Consider the following 20953-nt stretch of genomic DNA (forward strand, 5'->3'; position numbering starts at 1 on the left):
GGCAGGGCCCCTGGCTAGGAGCAGCTGACTACCCTGGCAGTGGTGCCAGAGTCCCCAGACTGCCTCTGGTCCTTCCCCGACCATCACGGGAGGCCAGGAGGGAAGTGGGTCTCAGACACAGACCTGGGGCGGCTGAGCACCTGCGCCCTTTGTGCCCCTTACCCTCAGGGCTCCCATCGCTCTCCCTGAACAAATCCATGCCCATGGCCTCCCCTGGTTCCCCCCTGGACCCCACCTGCTCTCTGTGCCTCCAACCTCCCCCCACAGAACTGGCCCTGCTCTTCCAAACCTTCCATGACCCTCTGGTGCCCTGGACACAGCCCATCTCTGGCCACAAAAACCCTTTGTCACGTGGGCCCTGCTTATGTCTTCACTCCTTCTGCTGCCCCGCCTCTGGCTCCCATCACCTCCCTCCGAGCCCTCCTCGACTCTCCTTCTACCTCCTCCCCCAAGCTTCCCACAGAGGCACTGTCCACCTGTGCTGCTGGGCTTGCCCAGCCTTGTTCCCAAGACGGACCAGGGCAGGGCTCTGTGGGCATCACTGGATTCTGGCTCTCCCATGAGGCCTCCACAGCACCCTGCTTGGGGACTCCAGCGGCCACTGAGCTCGAACTCCCCCGGCTTCCCTTTTTTTAACACATCCAGTGGCTCTGACTTCTCAAGGTCCTTGGACCTCCGGTGTTGGTAGGGGGTCAAGAGGAAGTTTGGTGGATGCAAGAGGTGGATTATGTATCAGGAATTGCTACGCCCACCGACCCACAAGGTGACCCTGCCCTCTGGACCCGGTGAGGCTGACTGGCCTCGGACCCACCTCGTGGGGAGAGGAAAGCAGAGACAACCATACCTTGGTGCTGCCACGGAGAGTTGCCAGTTAAAGAAATGGAGGAGAGCAAAAAGAGAGACAGGGCAGTGAGCAGCTGGCCTTGCTGAAAGGAAGGTATGGGGTGGGAGGGAGACAGTCCTCCTCAGACCCCCACACCCCCCACAACCTCACAGATGCAGACATGCATGCACATGCAGACAGACAGGCAGACACAGGGCCCTTTCCATAGGCTTGACCCCCACCTGACATAGGCATAGACACACACAGCCCTCTCTCATGGGCCTCAGCCATCCCGAGTCTCTCTCTCTTGCTCTCTGCTCTGCCGGGCTCCGGGCCCCGTCCCTCGGGGATGCTGATACAGATCCACACGCTTTTGTCAAAAAGCAAACAAACAGAGCTCCGTGTGTGCAGCACACTTGCCGGAAAGAGGGCACCAGGCCCATCTCCCTGATTGTTTTTCCAGGGCCTGACGTGTGCAGAACATTCCCCCGGCCCGGCTCCCCCACGCGCCCTCAGGAAACCCTGCGCGTGCCCTGCGGCAGCCGAGTCCCAGGCCTGGAGACCCGGCTGCGGCTCCGAAGCTGGGTCCGCACGCGGGCTCTCGGTCTGCTGGGAGGAGGAGTGGTGCCGCTCACAGTGCCTCCTGCCCGCGCTCCTGAGCCAGCGCCCTCCCACAGGCCCCGGGAGCACCTGCCGCCCCCCTCCTCCAGGCTCACACTCGCCCTGGGAGAAGCCTCCCCGCTCCGCAGATGAGGAAACGCAGGTGGAGGCTGTGATGCCTGTCGATCTGCAGCCCTGAACGGTCCAGTGGTTGGCAAAGGAGGCGACCAGCCCGCCTTGCCGATAGCGAAACTGAGGCCAGAGTAGGACAGTGGCTTACTGAGGGAGTCTGTACTCTGGGTGCCTGGGACACAGCCGGATTTGGCCAGCATTCTGTCAGGGCGTCATAGGACAGGAGAGGAGGGACTCACATTGGCAGTGTGGACGGTGCATCAGGCTAAACACCCATCACTGCCGTCGATTCCCATCTCTCTCTGGCAAGGCTGGGGGTTGAGGACACTAAGGCCCAAAGAGGAGAGGGGGCATCCGTGGACCCCAGGGTGAGGACCCAGGCGGGTCCTCTCCAGGCTGTCCCACCACTTTCCTGCCCGCAGGGAGAATCCATGCTCTCTGGGGCCAGAGGGGAGGCGGGGACAGGACCCGGTTTCCTCTAGAAAGAAGATCCAGACTCACAGGCTGACCCTCTGGGCTCCGAACCTCAGGTGCTGGGGAAGCAGCCTCGCCCTGCGGAGCTGCTCGCGATGTTTACGAGGGGATGGGCACAGGCAGGGGCCGGGCTTGGTGGCTGTGCCTCCAGGGATTCCCCAGGACCCTCTGGAGCAATGAAGGCCGGGAAAGGGGCTCATTCGGGGCCTGACCTGGCCTAGCCCCGAGCTGTTCACACGCCAAGTGGGGGCCAGAGGCCTGTTGCTTCAGGGCTGGGTCCAGGAAATGCAGTGCAGAGGGAGGGAGAAGGGGGTAAGTCAGGGTGGGTGACCCCGAGAGGCCTGGAGGGACACTGCCAGGCCTGGGAGGGGGGTGCAGAGAGGCCTGGGCTACTGGGACTGCCTGTGACCTCTGGGAGATGTAACCAGGGGCCTGGCTGGGCCCCAAGGGCAAGGGCTAGGCCTAGGAGAAGGTAATGACAGCAGGGGGGCTGCTAGCACCCCTCCCTCCCTGCATGTCCCCAACACAGCCTGTCAGGGCAGCCTGAGAGGGAGGTGGTGGGGGGTCGGGTTCAGGTTGGGGACAGGGCTCTTCTTAGCCTCGTCCTGTCTGCTCAGCTCCAACAAGGCACCCTGCTGCCCCAACAGGGCACTGGGCGTGGAGTAAGAGAGACGTGGGCTGCATCCCAGCTCTGCCACTTAGCTTCTGGGTGACGGTCAATGCCTCCATCTCCCCGAGTCTCTGTTTCTTTGCAAAATGGGGATCATGGACCCCACCTTGTAGGGGAAGGTTTGTGTGATAATGGGGTGAGGGGAAATGTGTAGGACATGCTGCCTGGGTCCCGCCTGGACCCAAACATGACCCTGCTATTTTCTGGCATCCTCCATCCTTTTTTGGGTCTTAGTTTTCCCAGCTATAAAAGAACGGGCTTGGACCAAAAGGACCCCGCTCTGACCTCTGCCACCTTATGGCCTCCAGCTTACCCCAGAGGGGCTGGCTGCCCTCTGGGCCTCTGTTTCCTCATCTGCACACCTGTGCCCTGAACAGGCTGAGCCGGACAGCCACTCAGGTCTCCCGGCCCCCCATCTGCAGAGTTCCCCAAACATGTGCATGAAGAGCAGGGACACAGGCAGGAGGCCCCGACGTCGACTCTGGCTGCAGACCCGCCTTCTGCGGCATGCATTGGCTGGGGTCCTCCCAGGCTTTGTGAGCCCCCTCACACAGGCCCTGCGAGGCTATATGAGGCTCGCCCCTGAGTCTTTCCCGCTGAGCAGGCACTGACGCTCCCAGAGCCCCCTTCCCTCACCTGGAGGACGGGTTAGAGGCCCCTGACTGGCCTTCAGTGCCATCAGGGGAGGCCATAGGGAGGGCTCTCTGGACCGCCGAGTGCCGCTGTGGGCACAGAGCGCATGCTTGGACGGCAGGTTACCCCACTGTCTGGCACAGACAAGGGAAAGGAGGTGACGGACAGGCACCTTGGTCTGGTCACTATTCCAGGGGCTGGCGTCTTGGGCCCTGTTCACCTCAACTCCTCACCCACTGGGCTCCAGGGGTAAAGAACAGCCTGTCTCCGCAGAGGGAGTGGGGTGGGAGGAGCAGGGAGGGCCTGCGCTGGGGGTGGCCGATCACTCAGGCCTGGCGACAGGACGTGGGATGGCGAGCCCACCTCTCCCTCGGGAGGTGCAGGGACGCTGGTGTCCCGGCAGAACCCACAGTGGTGAGAACATTGCCACGTGTCCTGGGGAGGAGATAGCGAAGTAGGGGAGACTTCACGGTCTCCTCCCCAGGACACTGGGCAATGTCCAGAGACACCTCGGGCTGTCACAGTGGGAGATGGGTGATCACTAGTGGACAGAGGCCGGGGACTCAGCACACCCTCTAATGATGGGACTTCCCTCTCTCCCCGAACTGTCCTCCTGCCCAAACGTCAGTCGGGCTCCAGGATGAAGGTGGGGTTTCTGCAGGCCCCGGCTCCCACCTGCCTCAGACAAGTGTGGGAGTGTGCACGTCCCCCCACTCCCCCTTCCCCCCTCCCTGGGGCCTACCGTGTCGAGGTGGGTGCGCTGGTGCTTGGCGCGGTCGCTGGAGTTGCTGAAGGCCTTCTGACAGCCCGGGTGCTGGCACAGGTATGGCTTCTCGCCTGTGTGGCTCCGCAGGTGGATCTTGAGGTTTTCCAGCCGCGAGAAGGCCTTGCTGCAGCCTTCAAACTGTGGGAGAGGCTGGTGAGGGGTGCTCTGCAGCCCCGGGGGCCCCCGCTCCCAATGAGGTGGCACCCTCCTGCCTGGGGATGGAGGGCGCTACCAAGTGGGGGGCAGTATGTGCTGGGTGAAACACACAGTCAGCCATGCCAACACTGATACATTCGCCCCATTCAATCCCGGCTGAGCCCTGAGCAATGCCCAGGACACCATGGGTGCCACCTCTGAGCCGCCTCCACCTCCAGGACAGCTGTGGCCGTGTGTTCTGCTCCAACGATGTGCGTACCTCCCCGGGCTCCGCCCTCCTGGGAAGAGGACCCACATCTGGGCTCTCTCTGCCTCGGCCTCCCCCAGCACAGGGCTGGGCTGGTCTGTCTGACCAGCAGCCTGCATGGGAAGTGACCAAGGTGCTGTGTGATTTCTCTGGGTTTGGGGGGAGGGGGAGACTTGACTCTGAAGATCGGTATGTCATCTCCTCCCCACCCAGGGTTTGTAAGCCCTCTGTCCCAGCACGGTTGTTCCCAGACCAAGCCTGAGCCCCTCCTCACACACCTTCCCTCCCTACTCACTGACAATTTAATCCATACAGTTTTCAAAAGCCCTGGATCTGTAGCTTGTTCATGGTCGTCTGGCACTGCTCTCATCTGCATATCCCAGGTGCCATGCTGCAGCCACAGGGAGGGTCCACAGAACTGTCCTGAACAGCACGCCCCAGGCCAGGCTGAGCTGTTCCCTTGCCGGGACCCTTTCTTTCCTGCCTCCACTCAGCAGACATCTGCTCCCTCTGCTCAACCTTACCACCGCCCGGCCCCTCCCTGGCCACACCCTGCATCCGTGGGTTAGGTTTTCCCTGCACCCTCACTGTGGTCTGCTCTCTACGTTTCCAGGATGAGGGTTCCTGAGGGCAGGACTGGCACCTCAACCAGGGAGCAAAGGGTAGGTTACACATGCCATCCAATGGGGGTAAGAATAGGGATGCCAGGACCTGGGGGTGCATGTGCCCTTGTGGGCGCACTTCCTCCCTCCATGTTCATCAGGGTACCCCATACCAGTGCCTGTGCCCATGACTTGTCCTGCCCCCGATACTTCCTGGAGCGGAGTTGCAGGTGGGGTATAAGAAGCAGGCTGTTCTGATTTGGGAAGGAGGGGGGCTGTCTCTCTAGGCAGAATCAGAGGTAGCAGCAGGTGGAAAAGGGTGCTGCTCATTGGGGCTGCTCTGGGTGAGGACACTGCAGGGACCTCTGGCAGAACAACGCCCCTCAGGGCCAGTATCCCAGTCACGCCAGGGCCCTGGGGGGGTGTGCTCCCTGCTGCCCTCGCCATTCCACAACCGTACGGATGGGCTACCAGGGATGAGAGCAGGAACATTCCTGGGTTGAGCACCCTGTGTGCTGGCTCTGCTCAGCCGGATGCTGCCGCTTGCCCCATCTCCGTCCTCTCCTCGGCCTGTGTGACAAGTACTCCTCCCCTCGGTCAGGAACTGAGGTGGGGGCAGGGGCACCAGCACCATGGTTACAGCACAGACTCCGGGTGGATTGACCTGGGCTTGGACTTGGCGGCTCCACTTGTGTACGATCCCAAGCAAGTCCCTCCAATTCCTTGGACCTCGGTTTCCTTGTCCATAAAATTAGGTGAGTTCTACCAAACATGGATGAATGAAATAACGCACAGGAAGTGCTTATCTTGACACCAAGTTCCTGCCCAATATTGTTGCTGTAACTATCATTTAAGGTCACAGGGCAAGTAAGTAGTGAGTGGCATTCTGCCTGGGTGGCCACGCCCAGGCCTGTTGCCCCTCTGCCCAGTGGAGGGGGCATGTGTCACATGATGGGCTCCCATGTCCTGTTTCCACTCCTTACTCCTTAACCCCTCCCCTTATTCCCCAGCCAGACCTGAGCTGTCCTCGCTCACCTCAGGTTTCACTGACCACAGAGCTAACGAACAGAAGCCATTGACTGGTCTGCCCTAACGCCCCCAGGAGCAGCCTCCATGTCCAATGAGAGCGAGGCAGACTTTTGGAGTGGGAATGGTTTGCAGGAGCTCCGTTCATCAGCTGTGTGGGGGCTGCGTGGACATCAGAGAGAGGGCCCCACCATTGTTGTGTTATGGGGGTACAGATGGAAATGTGGGTCTTGGAACAGAAATGGAGCCAACAGGCACATCCCTGGTCTTGGGCCTCAGTTTCCCTGTAGGGGGTGGAGGATGGGCCCCTCAGGCAAGGCCACTGTGACTCAGGGTGTAATGATGCTGCCATGGGGGCTGCACCACGGGGCGGGCCTTCCTGGCATTCTTCTCCCACCCCTGCCCCCTGAGGTCATAGGGCAGGTTTTGCCCTGGACAGGCCCTTCCTCCCTGCTGTCAGTGCCCAGGTGTGCAACCCTGCAGACAGACCTCCTGGGATGGTCCTCCCCCCACCCCTCCCGGCCAATTGCAAGGGCTGGGTATCTGTACGCAGGGGGCAGGGAGGGGAATGCTCCCACTATGCCAGAGGGTACGAAGCCTGGACTAAGCCGCAGTCTGACCTGCCATCTTCTCTAGAAAGAAGTGACCCATCGATCTCCAGCATGAGGCAGCAACGCTGGACCAGCTGTGGCACTAAAAGTCTTTGGTTCACTCCCCTCTATGTCCCCCAACCTCATCACATGCCCTCCTCACTCCTGTCATGCACCCCTGCATCTTTCCACCCGCCCACTTCTTTCCCCCACTCACTAACCTCTCATGTTTTTGCTCATTGATTCATATCCTCCTGCCTCACTCAGCTGCCCCTTGGCAGCTGGGGGCTGAGACTTTAGGGCAGCAAAGACCACAAAACAAGAGAGAATGTATTAAGACCTAAGAATGGGCCGATCACAGGGCTACCAGCTGGCGAGCCCAGGCGGCCACTAAAACCTCTTTGGAGGAGCAGGGCCTTGCTGCCTGGGCAGGGCTTAGACCAGGGGTGGGGAATGTCTGCCCACAGGCCGTATTAGCCCGAGAAGTCATTTGGTCCAGCCTGCCAAGGCAACCCCAGGCAGGACTCAAAATTCAATAAACATAGGAGCTTTTTTCATAGCAACATACATTTATATCAAGTGAATTATATTAAGCAAATGATGTTATAAATACCCAATGGCCCTTGGCAGAAAAAAGGCTCCCATCGGTGGTTAGACAAACGGGGGTGGGGATGGGGGCGGGAGGGGGAACACAGGAGGCAGAAAAGGAGGTGCGCGTTCCGCTGAGCCAGAGTGGAGGAGGCAGGGAGAGAAGAGGTGGGAGTGGAAATGGAGTTTGGGGCTCCCTCCATTCACACCCATGGGTCATGATGTCAAAAGACTCTACAGGAACCATCCTGTGCATCCCTCATGTGGCCCAGCAAGTGGGGTGACCTAAGCTCTTCATTTAGGGGACTCCAGTCCTGACCTGCCACCTTCCCCCTGAGCCAGGAGCCTGTTCCCCCTCCCAGGCCCCTGCACCCAACCTGCCGCCAGATCAGGGCGATGCCACCTCTTAAACACCTTTCACACTAGCCCCCTGCTCCTCTCATCCACCCGGTCCACTCCTACAGCACTGCTCACGCAGTGGCGGCACCAGCCGCTGTCCACCTCCTCCCCTCCCCACCCACACCCACATGGCATCAGGTGTCCAGACCAAAGACGTGCACCTACGGTCTGTCCCAGTGCCCCTCTGGGGGCGGGGCCGTCCCCTCCCCCTCCCACACTGCTGTGCTTTAGCAGCAGAGCTGTCTGGATGCCAGTCTGGCCTCCACGCTTCCCAACTGGATGCCCTGGCAAGTTCATCTCAGTTGTCAGAGCCCAGGTTCCTCATCTGTAACAGGGCACACCTGTGCCCAGGAGTGTGTGTGTGTGTGTGTGTGTGTGTGTGTGTGTGGGATGCTCTCTGTGAACTCCACGGTACACGTGGCATCCCGTGGCCCAGGGCCCTCATGCCATCTGTGCCCATCCAAAGAAACACCTCTTGTTCGGGGTGGATTTGCAATGCACAGGCTCCAATAATCAAACACACGACAGACTTGTGTGGCCGTGCCAGGGGTAACAGGGGTGGCTACTGTGGGTGGGGGGGACCCAGGGAGGCGGAACAAAACAGAAGGGAGACTTGACAGTCCAGAAACAAAGAAAGGGTGTCAGGTTTCCATTATTTACCTTAACGTGTGTGCACATTACAATCTACCCAAGGTGACACTGGGGGGAATGTGGGTGATGTAAGTGGCTGGGTGACACCCTCCCAGCACCTCTCAGGGGCGGGGGCTGTGGGGGCTCGCCCTGCCGGTGAGGCTCTCTCCCAGGCCCATCTGCAGATGAGGAAACCAAGGCTCCGGAAGGTGACATCGCTGGCCCCCGGCCACACAGCCAGGAAGTGGCTGAGCTGGAATCTGGCATCAGGTCCGAGGAGTGTGCAAAGCTGTCCACATGTGGCCTGCCCACTCTGGCACCGCCTTAGGGACCCCATAGAAAGCACCAATACAAGGCTGGATCTTACGGGCCGTTACCGATTTCCAAACGGGCTACCACCCGCTTCCCTTCCCAGGCGAGGGCCAGGCCCATGACATGCAGAGCCAACGCAGGAAAGGAGGCCGCCTCCTTCCGCCTGGCCCCGGAGAGAGGCAATGCCACCGCCCGAAAGGAGGACCGGGGCGGCACAGCGGAGCAGGAAACCCGCTGAGACACGGGGCACAGGGGCTGGAGAGGGCCGGCTCCCACATGTGGGGCGTGTTACCGAAGAAGATGAAAATAATGGGGGGAAATACCCTGGGAACCGTGAAGTCCTAGACCATCTGGAGTTACAGTGACAGGCAGGGGAGAGTCAGAACCTAATTGGAAAAAAGTCCGCTGCAATCCATTACTGCTGCGTGCAGCTCACAGAACCCAGGGCAGGAGATGAAAGACAGGGGGAGCCATCCCGGAGCCGGGGAGCGGGCACCTTCTTCCCCTTCAGAGCCCAGATTCAAGCTCTGGCTGGGGGAGGCCCGGGCACTGGATCGATGTCAAACTCTGCCTTCCGAGCCTTCCGCCCATGGGCAGCAGGGCTAAGCGAGATCATTCAGGGGAGCCCAGCACGGTGCCAGCTGGGGCTGGGCACGACCGGGCTCTGCAGGGGCCCTGGGGAAGGATCGAGGGCGCCGCTTCACATGCAAAGGGTGGGACACCCTGCTCTAAGCTGAAGGTCATGAGGTCACACTGAGGTTTGTGCTGGGGCCCCACCAACAGCCTCAAACCCGGGCAAGTCACCTCCCACCCCTGTCCTCGTTTTCCTTCTCTCTAAGATGGGGCCACCACAAACGGCTGTTAGAAGTAAACAGGAGGCCGTGCCCAGCGCAGGAGCTGGCACACAGTGGGTGCCTAATGAATGTCAAGTTTCCTCCCTGCGGCTGACACGGCCCAAAGAGCAGGAGGCCCTGGGTTCCCATGTTCTGGCCAAGGATCTCGGCACAAAGGGTGAGGAGGGGTTTTGGGGAGCGGGCATGGGTGGGGACAAGGGAGGAAATGCCTCCAGTTTTGGCATTTGCCAGTGACTTGCTTCTAAACAAACACATTTCTGGTTTAAGGGTAAAATATATTGGGTTACAGCAGTCTGGCAGGCCATTCGGGGATCAGCTTCCCGTTTTTGTACACTTTTAACTTACTTTGCAACAATGATTTGGATGGGAGAACCGTGTGGTGCCAGACCCTTCTCCAAGATGTCAAACAAGTCTCTGTTTGGCCAGCTCCAAAGGCCAGGCAGCAGGGCGCTGAGGTCCATTCCCCACGTCCTGGGAGGGGGACTCTGGCCCTGAGGTTACCGCCCAGTGGGTCCCCATGGGGTCTCCTCAGAGCCTGTGCTTCTCCAGCCCTTGGGGGGGGAGAAGGCCAAGGCAGGCAGGAAGGGGAGGGACATATGTGGAGGGTGCTGGGAGGTGCAACTGGAAAGCGCTGGCCGGCTTGCTCTTTCTTTGAGGGTCTGGTCCGGCTTTGGGCGCACAGCGCCATCTGAATAAGCAACGATGGGACAGATGTGTGCGGGAGGGAGACGAGGACGGCAGCAGCAGCCATCATGTTTACTATGTACCCCAACCTGTGCCACACACCCCCCTTAACAAAACCTCCTCCATCCCGTTAGGCCAGCAGAACACCCCCCTCATTACAGGCAGACACGGAGGCCCGTGGCATTCACCTGTGAGGGTCCCAGAGCTCAGGAGGGATGGAGCCTGGGTTCGCCTCTAGCGCCCGAGCTCCGTGCCCCGGGCCACACTAGTGCCCTCAGCAGCCATGGCCAAGGGGGTGCCCTGAGACCCAAGGCCAGCTGGGAGCCCTTCGCACTGGCTCAGCTCTCCAGGCCTTCACGCCATCTGGAGAGGCTGGAGGCCACGGGACGGGGTGGAGGCCATGGGAGCCCCCGTGTTCTCATTGCAAAATGGGGTGACACACCTGGTCTCAGACACCTGTGACAGACACCAGGGTGTGGCCTTGGTACTAGGCACAGGAGAGTCAGTCCCCTTTCCAGCTCTTCTTCCGAATTCCAAGAAGAAACAGCAGGGGACAGGTCATGGTGTGATGAACATCAGGGTCTAAGACCTGATTCCAGCCCTGGCTCTGTCCCAGATCGCTACCTGACCTTACACCGGTCACCTGCCTTCCCTGGGCTCCAATATCCCAGGGTCTCCTGCCTCAAATTGGGGGGGGGGGGGGGGGGCAGTGGGATGAGTGCACCAGGGTTGAGCAGGTGGCAGTTGCATTAAAACCCAGCCCTTCAGGACACACAGCATCCTGGCACTGCCCAGGACGGAAAGAGATCCAAGACATTGCACCCATCACCTGAAAGAAAAACTCCCATCAGACCGTGGGAATCTCTGCAAATAGCAACATGCACTGTTCCTGTCTGAGGTCATGAGGGGGCGGGAGCAACCTGCCCAGAGGGCCCCTGGGCTCAGATCCCACCAGGACGTGCGGGAGGCCTGGCCCCCACCTGGCGAGGGGACCGTGTTCAGTCCTGGCCTCTGAGGGCAGGGGCTGGGCTGGGGCTGACAGTTCCAGGGCCACAGGGACCTGTGGAGGCCCTGGAGGGAGTGGGGGTGGGGGTGGGTGTGGAGGGAGTCACCGAGGCCTGTGCTCCCGTCAGGAGGCATGCTGTGTGGGGAGGAGGCGAGCAGCCCTCTCCCAGGCGCTCAGGTTCAGAGCGGGTGACCACATGTTCATCAGGGCAGCGTGGAGGTTCCTGGGAGAGGTTCCTACGTTTCCTTTAAGGAATCGGGTTGGACCTACCCCCTGGAGTCCATTGGGATAAGCAGGCCAGACTGGCCTGCTTCAGCAATCTCCCATTCTCCACAGACCGGCTCAGGGGCCCCAAGGCGGGTGGCTAGGCCAGTGACTGGGCTCATGGCGGGTGCTTAGTAATGGTGAATGGCAGGAACGGTGACAGCCCATGTCTCACACTGGACCTAGTGAAGGAAGGTCAACTGCAAGAAGGAACCAGTTACACAAACAGAAACACCAAACGGAATCTGACCCATAGAGATGACGAGAAGCAGGAAGAGACAGAGGCAAACCTTACCGGTAGCAAGTGCCTCCGTCTGCAGAACCCCCCTCCTCCCTGGTCCCACCAGCATCACAGCAACCGAGAGAGCCAGGCCCAGGTCACAGAGGCTCACTCGGGCTTCTCAGCAGCAGGGACCTGCTGCCAACGCCTCGCTACCCCAACTGCCCTGCTGTGCAAATGGCATCCAGCTACAATGGGCATCGGGCTGGTTTAGCCGCGGTGGAGCCCCCAGTGCCAGGTATGCTGGGAGTCCCTTTCCCTGCTGGGCCTCAGTTCTCACCTGTCAAATGGGTCCCTATAGAATAGCACTGTGCCTCCACCGGAGGGCCTCAGGGAAGAGGTAACTTAGCAGAAAGCAGAGCAGACAGGCCTGAGTGCCTGGCTTTTGGGTTTCAAAATCCCGAGCCTCAGGGCCAAATGGAAAGAACTCTGGAGACAGAAATGAGTCACGCACAGTTAACATTTCAAACCATTTTTTTTTCTCTGCCATAAACCCTTCTGAGAGTGCCCAACACTGGGCCTGGCACAGAGCAGGCTTTTGTGAATATTGTTAATGAATGAAAGAACTCAGCAACAAATGAGCCTCCAGGGAAGTGTGGGGCAGGGTGGGGAGTCCCCCCCAACACCCCTGCAATCAGTGAAGACCAGGAGAGCCTTGTGGGGAGGGAAGGCAAAACCTCCTGGGCTCCTGCCCCTGGAACGAAGCTCCAGTTGGGATAGGGACAAGAAGGGGAAGGAAGACACATATAAACAACAGGGTCTCTAAAAGGGGGGAGGCTCCGAGTTCTACCCTTTTGCCCTGGGGGTGCTACACCTCTAGCTAAGCCTGTGGGACCTGAGGCAGGGCTGAGACCTACCCGGAATTTGCTCCCCAGCATTTGGGTGCTCAGAATAGGAAGGGAGTCGAGGAAAACGTTCAAGTTACATTTTATTTTTCTCACTTGAGCTCATGGACACAGCAGGTTCAGCCTGACATAAATAAATGAGACCATGGTCTGACACCCCCACCCCCCCAATGGGGACACAGAGCAGAGAGAAGGGAGGAAAACTGCCGGGAGTCAGCCTCCTGCACTCTCAGGGTGCCCTGGACAGAAGGTGGTGTATCCCTCTCTCACGGGGGAAACAGAGGCTCCCTCAGAGCCTGGGCTCCGGGCACTCAGGGAGTGAGGGCGGCATCTGGACTGAACCAGAGCTGCCTGACGCCAAAGCCCCGGCCTCTGTTCTCCTTCAACGAAAAGCAGAGGGGGCCGCAGACTGAGAAACAGCCGGCCCTGGGGACGAAATGACCAGAAGGAAGAATGAAACGTTTCACGTCACCAAAAACAGCACGAGCAGGAGCAGCCACTGCATCGCCTTCCATATATTTCCTGGCTACACATTTCCCTAAGACCTCCGTTCTCCCGCTGCTCGGCAGGCTGAAAGCTCCGGCAGGGCCTGGGGGAGGGGCCGGCCCTCACCTGTGCCCAGGGAATCCTGAAAGGGAAGCGGTGCCTCCCGCTGGGACGGGCAGGCTCCCGGCCCTCCGGGGAGCCTCCCATCCCCAGCGCAAGGGAGAAGTGTGCTGTGGTCACCGCACAAACTGAGAAAGAGCGATAACTAGGTAATTGAGCAGAAAGGGGTCCTCAAGGAAATCACGCTACAAGGCACTTCTGTGGGAACCGAGGTGGGGCACAGACCCTGCGCTGATGCCCGGCCTGGCCCCACTGCACCGCCCACTCGGGGCGCCGTCTGGAACCCATTAGCATGTGTCAGGAATCATGTAAAATTAAAACGTTTAGCTTTGGCCTCTAAAATTAAGGAGGACAAAAGGAGAAGGATGCCATTGTGCTGAGGCACTCAGCTATGACTTGGGCACCAATACTTTACAGGAAATAAATCGCTGCTTTGCACTTGGGCCCAACCAGGGCCCTTGGATGCCAGCAGAGGCTGAGGGCTGAGAATGAGTCCATGGCTCCATCCTGGGAGAAGCAAGTGGGGAGTCTGAGGGGGGCTGGGGGCCCAAGGGAGGCCTTCGAAAGCTCGCTGCTCATGGCAGTGCCAGCTATCTGCCCATCCTGCCCTTCTCCTCAATGGCCTCCCTGTGTCCACCCTAGCCAATGCCCCAAATCATCTACTGTAGCTGGGGAGTGTTACAAGTTGCAAACATGTCCCTGTCATTGCTCAAAACCCACCAATGGCTCCTTATTGCCCTCAGGACAACCCAAGGCCTCGGGTCTGCTGCTCCCAGCCTCCCGCCAGGGGGATCTGTGGGCCTCCCGCTGCGGCTGGCTCCCCAAGCTCCCTTTTCCTCTCTAGGCTCCTGTTACACTGACTCCTGGGCTCTTCCTGCACGTCCTTGTGCTTTCGCATATGCTGTTCCCTCAGCCTGGAATTCCCTCAGGTATCAGAGCTCAGCTCCACTAGAGACGCCTCTACAGAGGCTGGGCTTTGGGGCAGGTCCTGGGCCAGACTCCTCACTGGCTGTGCTCTGGCCTTGGGGTAAAAGCAGGGTAGTTGGGCCAGGCTGCGCAGGAACCTGAGATTCACACAGCATCAGTGCTTGCTGGCTCTCAGAGGCCCTTGTGTTACAGGTGGGGACACTGAGGCAGCCTAGAGAAGACAAAAATGACTAAGGTTTCTCGTGACCTGTGGGGAAGCACGGGACTTGGTTGGAAATAAGGAGGATTCTCCGAAAGGTCAGGGGCCTCCAGGGGGACCTTGCTGAAGGCGCACACCCTGCCTTGACTTTTCCAAACAAGTCTGAGTTCGGGGTGTTTAATAGAATCTTTATCTGTAGACTTCAAAACATCCTTGCTTGAAGGACACTACAGACAAATATGCCTTCTCAAGGATGCTTACCCTGCCAATTGTGTCTAATCGTTAATTTTAGTTCAACTGTTGTTATAATAAAAGCCTAAGGAGGCAGGTGAACGGGGCTATTTGGTCCCCATAGCCAAGCAGCCCCTTAGCCCTCTCTTTCACAGAAACGTGTGTCAGAGTAATCCATTCATCCATGGCTCAGGGCCTGCCGGTCAGTCCCAGCACCCAACGTTGGCTCCCTTTTTAGGGCAGGCTCTTCCTGTCTGGCAAGCTCATTCTGGCATACAGAGTGCTCCAGAGTCACCCAGGCCTGAGTTCTAATCCCCTCTCCCTCCAACTATGACTGGCAGAAACCATCTAACCTCTCTGGGAGTCACTGGCATTATAGGGATGGTTAGGAGAGTGGTGTTAGCCCCTCCCAGGGCTATGGGGGATCGGTATCAGCACCCACAACCCCGGCAGAGATGGAGAAAAGGGGCCAAGGCTGCAGGGCACGGGGAGTCAGTGACAGGAGAGAGAGAGGGAGGCTCCTGGTTCTGGGAGGCTGTCTGGCAGCTCACGAAATCTGACTTGTCCAGTGGCACCAGAGAGCAGACTGCAGTTCATTAATTCACTGGCCATTCATTCATTTCCTCACTCACTCAGCTAAGTGAACATTGCCAGATGTCCAAAAGTCACTGTTAGTGAAAAAAGCAAGCTACGGAGTAAAGGTATTATGATTCCATTCTAGTAAAGAGTATAATTATCAGACAGAGAGGAAAGTCTGGGGAAGGTTTCTGAGCACTGTAGTTAAGGATAACTTCTCAACTGTGCTCATCACTTTCTACTTCTTGATATATTTTACTTACTGCTTTATGTTTTATAGAACTGTTTTGTTGAAGTTTTTTGTTTTTTTTTTAAAGAAAAGTCAGAGAAAGCAGCATAATACTTCACAGACAAAAACAGGCGTCAGAACTAAACGTCCTTCTTAGTTCTGCAGTGACTTTGGGTGAGCTGTCCTGGTAACAGGACCATGGGACACTCCCTCCCTCCATGGGCCAGAGAGATCTGAGGATTGGACTGATGCCTGCTCTTGCCCTATGTGATGTGAATGAAGGACTGCCCTTCGAACTCAGCTTCTGCACAGATATATGGGGACAATATGATAGCATCCAGAGGGGATCTAAAGATCAAAAAGGCATGGATGGTGACCAACCTTCAAAACACCTGGGATGAAGCTCGTGATGATGACAGCTATGCACCTGCATCAGGAAACCCGGGGCCGACCCCACTAGATGCACTGAGGACACAGATGACTCCTTGCAGGGTTCCACACGAGGTGACCGGCGAAGGCTGAGGAGTCTCAGGAGTGGCTGGGTTAATGGAATAGTGGTGATAGACAGGCTCCCTCCCAGGGGCAGAGGACACACAGACAGGTCTGAGCTGCAGGCCTGGGCAGGAAGGAGCAACTGCTCCTTGAGCACTCATCTCTGAACCAGCTGGGTGGGATGTGGGCTTTGGGTCAGGCAGACCTGCGTTCAAGTCAGCTCCGCTTCTTACTGGCTGTGTCCTTGGGCATGTTACTTAGCTTCCCTGATCCAGTTAACACTCCTTTTGTGTAGGTTTACTACAATATAAGGGCCAAAGGAGATAAGGGAGGGCAGGGTCCAACACCTCGGGTTGGGAGAGGGCTCCACCCAGCAATACAACACGCTAGAGATGGGGTCACACTCCATGCAGTCTGCACCTCTATACCTCTGCTCCTGTCACTTTCTACTTAGAGTGTCCTCCTGCCATTTCGTCTGGCAAAATCCTGCTCATCCTCCAAGCTTTAGCTCATATGCCATCTCTTCCAGGAAGTCTTCCTCAATTTCACTGCTATTAGGGGATAGGCTCCTCTGGGGTGCCACAGCCCTGTTCTTCCCTCTTTACAGCCCCTAGGACTCAAAATTCTAAATGTCTGCATTTAGCTAGGGTGTGAGTCAGGCACAGGATGACGTTAGTCCCACTGACTGGCCTCTCACTCCAGGGCCCGCCAATGGACTGGAGACACAGCAGGGGCTCAGAACACGTTTTCTGGCTAGAACCTTCTGCTCAGTCAGAGTCAGCCACCCTGTTCACCTCCCTGCACCCCACTCCCCACCACCGCCCCAACTTTCTTGGGTAGGGAAGAGGCTCTTTGTATGTAAAATCACAGAAGGTCTGAATTGGAAGGGGTGTTTGAGGAAGCCTGTCCACTTGACCGTGGGGAGACTGGGGCTGGGGAAGAAGGGACTGGCTCAAGGCTGCCCGTCAAGTCAGTGGTGACACCAAGAAGGAAGTTAGGCCTCCAGATCTCCCCTCTCCCCGACCCCCACCCCAATCCAGTGCGCCCTGACCTGTGGCCTCGGGGGCACACTCTCCTACTCCCCCAGAGAAAGGGCCGCAGGGCCATCTCCCGCATCCTCACAGAAGTAGCGCTTGAATCCTGGGTCCTGAGCTTTTCAACTTTTCACTGCCCGTCCCTGCCTTGAGTGAATGGATGGTGTTACTGATCTCTGTGAGTCCTGTTTCTTAGGCCTTGACCAACAAGCTCCCCCCTACTGCACCTCGCCTCCCAGGACTTCACCAACAGCCACAGCTCTCTGGTGAGCCCTGGAGGCCCACTCAAGCCTAGAAGCACAGGGCCCTGCTTCAGAATACATTTGTCACTGCACGCACCGCATTGGGTTTTCGTCATCTTTGGAATGACTATACTGTCTGGAACACAAACGTGGTGAGCTGGGCCCAGACCAGGTCTAACAAATGCTATTTCCCTGCCTCTTCCTTTGCGCTGAGCCAGACCTGGGCCGCCAGGGATTGCCAGAGCACGATGATGGTAATTTCCCATTAGAAAGATGCTTCATCAAGTCCATTTCTATTTCACTCAAGGAGCCAGAGGCAGCCCAAAGAGGCTCTCTTTGTGAGGTGGGCAGTAGGAACAACTTTTGTTTGCTTCTAAATCTATGCTTATTGTGTTTTCCATGTTTTCTTTAATAAGCGTATAAAACTTCTACAAATATTTATTTTTTTAAAACTCAGTAACAGAATCTTCGTGCTTTTCTGATTCCTCCCTGTTGGCCTGCCTCCTCTCTCTCTGCCTCTTCGCACAGGGGCAGCTTCTGCTGAACACGGCTGCCTCTCTCCCTCCAGCTGCTAAGCTCTAACTGGCCCCAGTTACCTCCTCAACAACTCCAATTTTAAGGACGACTCTTGCCCAAGGCCACCCAGGAAGATGGCTTCCTGGGACCTGAATACAAGCCTGTCTCATCCCAATGTGCTTCCTCTTTTCCACTCTGCTCCTCTGGGTCTCAGTTTCCCCGTCCGTGAAATAAAGGGGAGAGGACTGAAGGTGGTCCCACAGGTCCCTTCCAGCTCTGGCAAGGCAAGCCTGTGTGATTGGCTTCTTTCACTTAGCACCGTGGTCTGCAAGCTGCGGCTCCCAAGCCACATGCAGCTCTTTGGCTTGAGAGTGGCTCTTCCACAAAATACCACGGCCTGGGTGAGTCTATTTTGAAGAAGTGATGTTAGGAGATGTTTATGTTTAAAAAAATTTGGCTCTCAAAATAAATTTCAATTGTCGTACTGTTGATATTTGGCTCTGCTGATTAATGAATTTGCCCACCAATGACTTAGTATAGTGATTCAAGGTTTACCCATGTTATAGCATGTATCTGTACTTCATTTATCTTCTTTATCCTCACCTAAGGATATATTTTTGTTAAACTGATTTGAGAGAGAAAGAAAAAGAGAGAGATGTGAGGAAAAACATTGATTGGTTGCCTTCCGTATGTGCCCCAACTGGGAATTGAACCTGAAACCTAGGGATGTTTTCTGACTGGGAATTGAACCTGCCACTTTTTGGTGTATGGAAGAACACTGCAACCAACTGAGTCACCTGGCCAGGGCTGTACTTCATTCTTTTTTATGGCTGAGTAATAATCTATTATATGGATAGACTACATTTTATTTATCTATTTGTCAGTTGATGGGCATTTAGTTTGTTTTCCTTTTTTGTCTATTACAAATAATGCTGCAATAAAGATTATGTACAGGATTTTGTATAGACATGTTTTCATTTGTTTTGGGTATGTACCTAGGAGTGGAATTGCTAAATCGCATGATATCTCTATATTTAATTGTTTGCAGAACTGCCAGACTATTTTCAAAAGCAGCTGCACCATTTTACATTCCTATCACCAGGGAATACCATTAAGGGTTCCAATGCCTCCATGTCCTTGCCAGCACTTATTACCCACGGTTTTATTATAGCCACCCCCATGGCAGGAGGTAGCATCTCTTTGTGGTTCTGATTTTCATTTCCCTGGTAGCTAATGATGTGCTTTTGGCCATGTTTTTTTTTTTTTCTTCCATTGGAGCAATGTCTATGCAAGTCCTTTGCCCTTTTAAAAAGTGGGTTCTTGAGAAACCAAGATGGCGGCATAGGGTAGACACCCAAATGCAGCCTACCACAACAAATTTGAATTTAGAACTGAAAAACAAGGGAGGCATTGCCCTGAAGCGCCGGACAGCTGGCTGAGAGGAGGCTCTACCATCTGGGAAGGAGAGAGAAGGCACGCTGAACCTCAGGAACTGTGAAGGTACGAAGAACTGTGTGCGTGAAAAGGCGCTGGCTTACTCCTGGCGCCCGCAGAGAAGGCGAACAGCTAACGTGCGGCTGGCTTTCTTGTTCGAGAGGAAAACAGAATCACCCTATTGCTCTGATAGACGGCCCCAGACAGGGAGAGGCCAGAATGTCAGGCAGTGGGCAGAGATCTCTCCGAGGTATGTGAAGCCAGAGGCCATTACTGCGGGACTTGGGGATGAGCCAAAGGGAAAACAAAGTTTGTCTGCACCAACCCGAGACCCCGCCCCATCTGTGGCTGAGCACAGAAGCTCTCCCAGAGGCTGGCTTTCTCTAAGGAGGGACTGGCCGGAATCCAAAGATTGTCTGCGCCTTTACCAAAGAGGTGTACGCGCCTGCAACCAATCTTCCAAAACTCTCCTCGAACAGGAGTTTTCTAATGTGAAACTGACAGGGAACCAAAAATTGTCTGTGCCACACCGAGACCCCGCCCTATTCAAGCAGAGTACGGAAACCCTCCTAGCTGAGACATTGCTGATCCTCACAGCCAATTGGCTTGGAGATCAACGCTTCCCAGTGATACCAACAATAAGCAAGGCTTAACAACAAGACTGCACACACAGCCCACAAAGGGCTACACCAAGACTGTCCACTGCAGGTAACTGGGAAGGCTGTGCTACTGGGCTCTACCAGAACACCTAGCACACAAAGCTATTCCATCAAATCAGGGAAACAACTAAAATGCAGACAAGAGGAAGGACACAAAGGAAGGAGATGGAGGAAAAGAAAAGATTGGACATTGAGTTCAAAACTACAGTTATAAGGTTATTCAACAATATCCTAAAAAAGGCCGATAAAATAAATGAGACCTATGAGGATATGAAAAGGGAGCAACTAGAAATAATAAGGGATCAACTAGAAATCAAGAAAACATTGTCTGAAATAAAAAATATTATACAAAGACCTGAAAACAGACTGGAAGATCGCAAGAATCAAGACAAAGATTTAGAACACAAAGAGCCAGAGGACACTCCTCTGCAGAAGGGAGAAGATAAGAGGATCCAGAAAGTTGAAGATAGTTTAAGAAACCTCTGGGACAATTTCAAGCGAAACAACATCAGAATTATGGGGATTCCAGAAGAAGAGAGAGAGCAAGATACCGAAAGAATACTGGAAGAAATAGTGACAGAAAACTTCTCCCACCTGGGGGAAGAAATAGACTTATAAGTCAGGAAGCCCGCAGAACCCCAAACAAAAGGAATCCAAGGAAGACCACACCAAGACACATCATAATTAAAATTCCAAGAGCAAAAAACAAAGAGAGAATATTAAAAGCAGCAAGAGCAAAGAAGGTAGTTACCTATAAAGGAGCACCCATACGATTGTCAGCTGATTTCTCAACAGAAACCATGCAGGCCAGACGGGAATGGCAAGAAATATTCAAGGTGATGAATAGCAAGAACCTACAGTCAAAAATAATCTACCCAGCAAAGCTATCACTCAGAATCAAAGGACAGATAAAGAGCTTCACAAATAAAAAAAAGCTAAAAGAGTTCATCACCACCAAACCAGAATTATATGAATTGCTGAAGGGGGTTATTTAGAAAGAGGAAGAAGATAAAGATAAAAATTATGAACAACAAATACGTAACTATTGTATAACAAGTGAATCTAAAAACCAAGGAATTAAAAAATCTGATGAACAATATTAACTGGTGAATATAATAGAATCAGAGGTATGGAAGGGGAGTGGACTGATGATTCTCGAGGAATAGGGGAGTGGGGGTGCGGGAAGAGACTGAACAAAAACTGTGCACCTATGGATGAGGATAATGG

The 20953-nt window shown here is 55.8% G+C and overlaps 1 protein-coding gene across 1 annotated transcript in view; it reads right to left on the reverse strand.

Moving 5' to 3' along the window:
* GLIS1 (GLIS family zinc finger 1) overlaps positions 1 to 20953 on the reverse strand; it is a 220128-nt gene that overhangs the window by 14618 nt on the left and 184557 nt on the right. Inside the window, exon 5 of the mRNA XM_036446838.2 lies at positions 4075 to 4236. Within this exon, the coding sequence (XP_036302731.1) occupies positions 4075 to 4236 (162 nt within the window). The remainder of the gene's footprint in view (positions 1 to 4074; positions 4237 to 20953) is intronic.

This window comes from Pipistrellus kuhlii, unplaced genomic scaffold (genome assembly GCF_014108245.1).
Source record: "Pipistrellus kuhlii isolate mPipKuh1 unplaced genomic scaffold, mPipKuh1.p scaffold_m20_p_2, whole genome shotgun sequence".
Taxonomy (NCBI): domain Eukaryota; kingdom Metazoa; phylum Chordata; class Mammalia; order Chiroptera; family Vespertilionidae; genus Pipistrellus; species Pipistrellus kuhlii.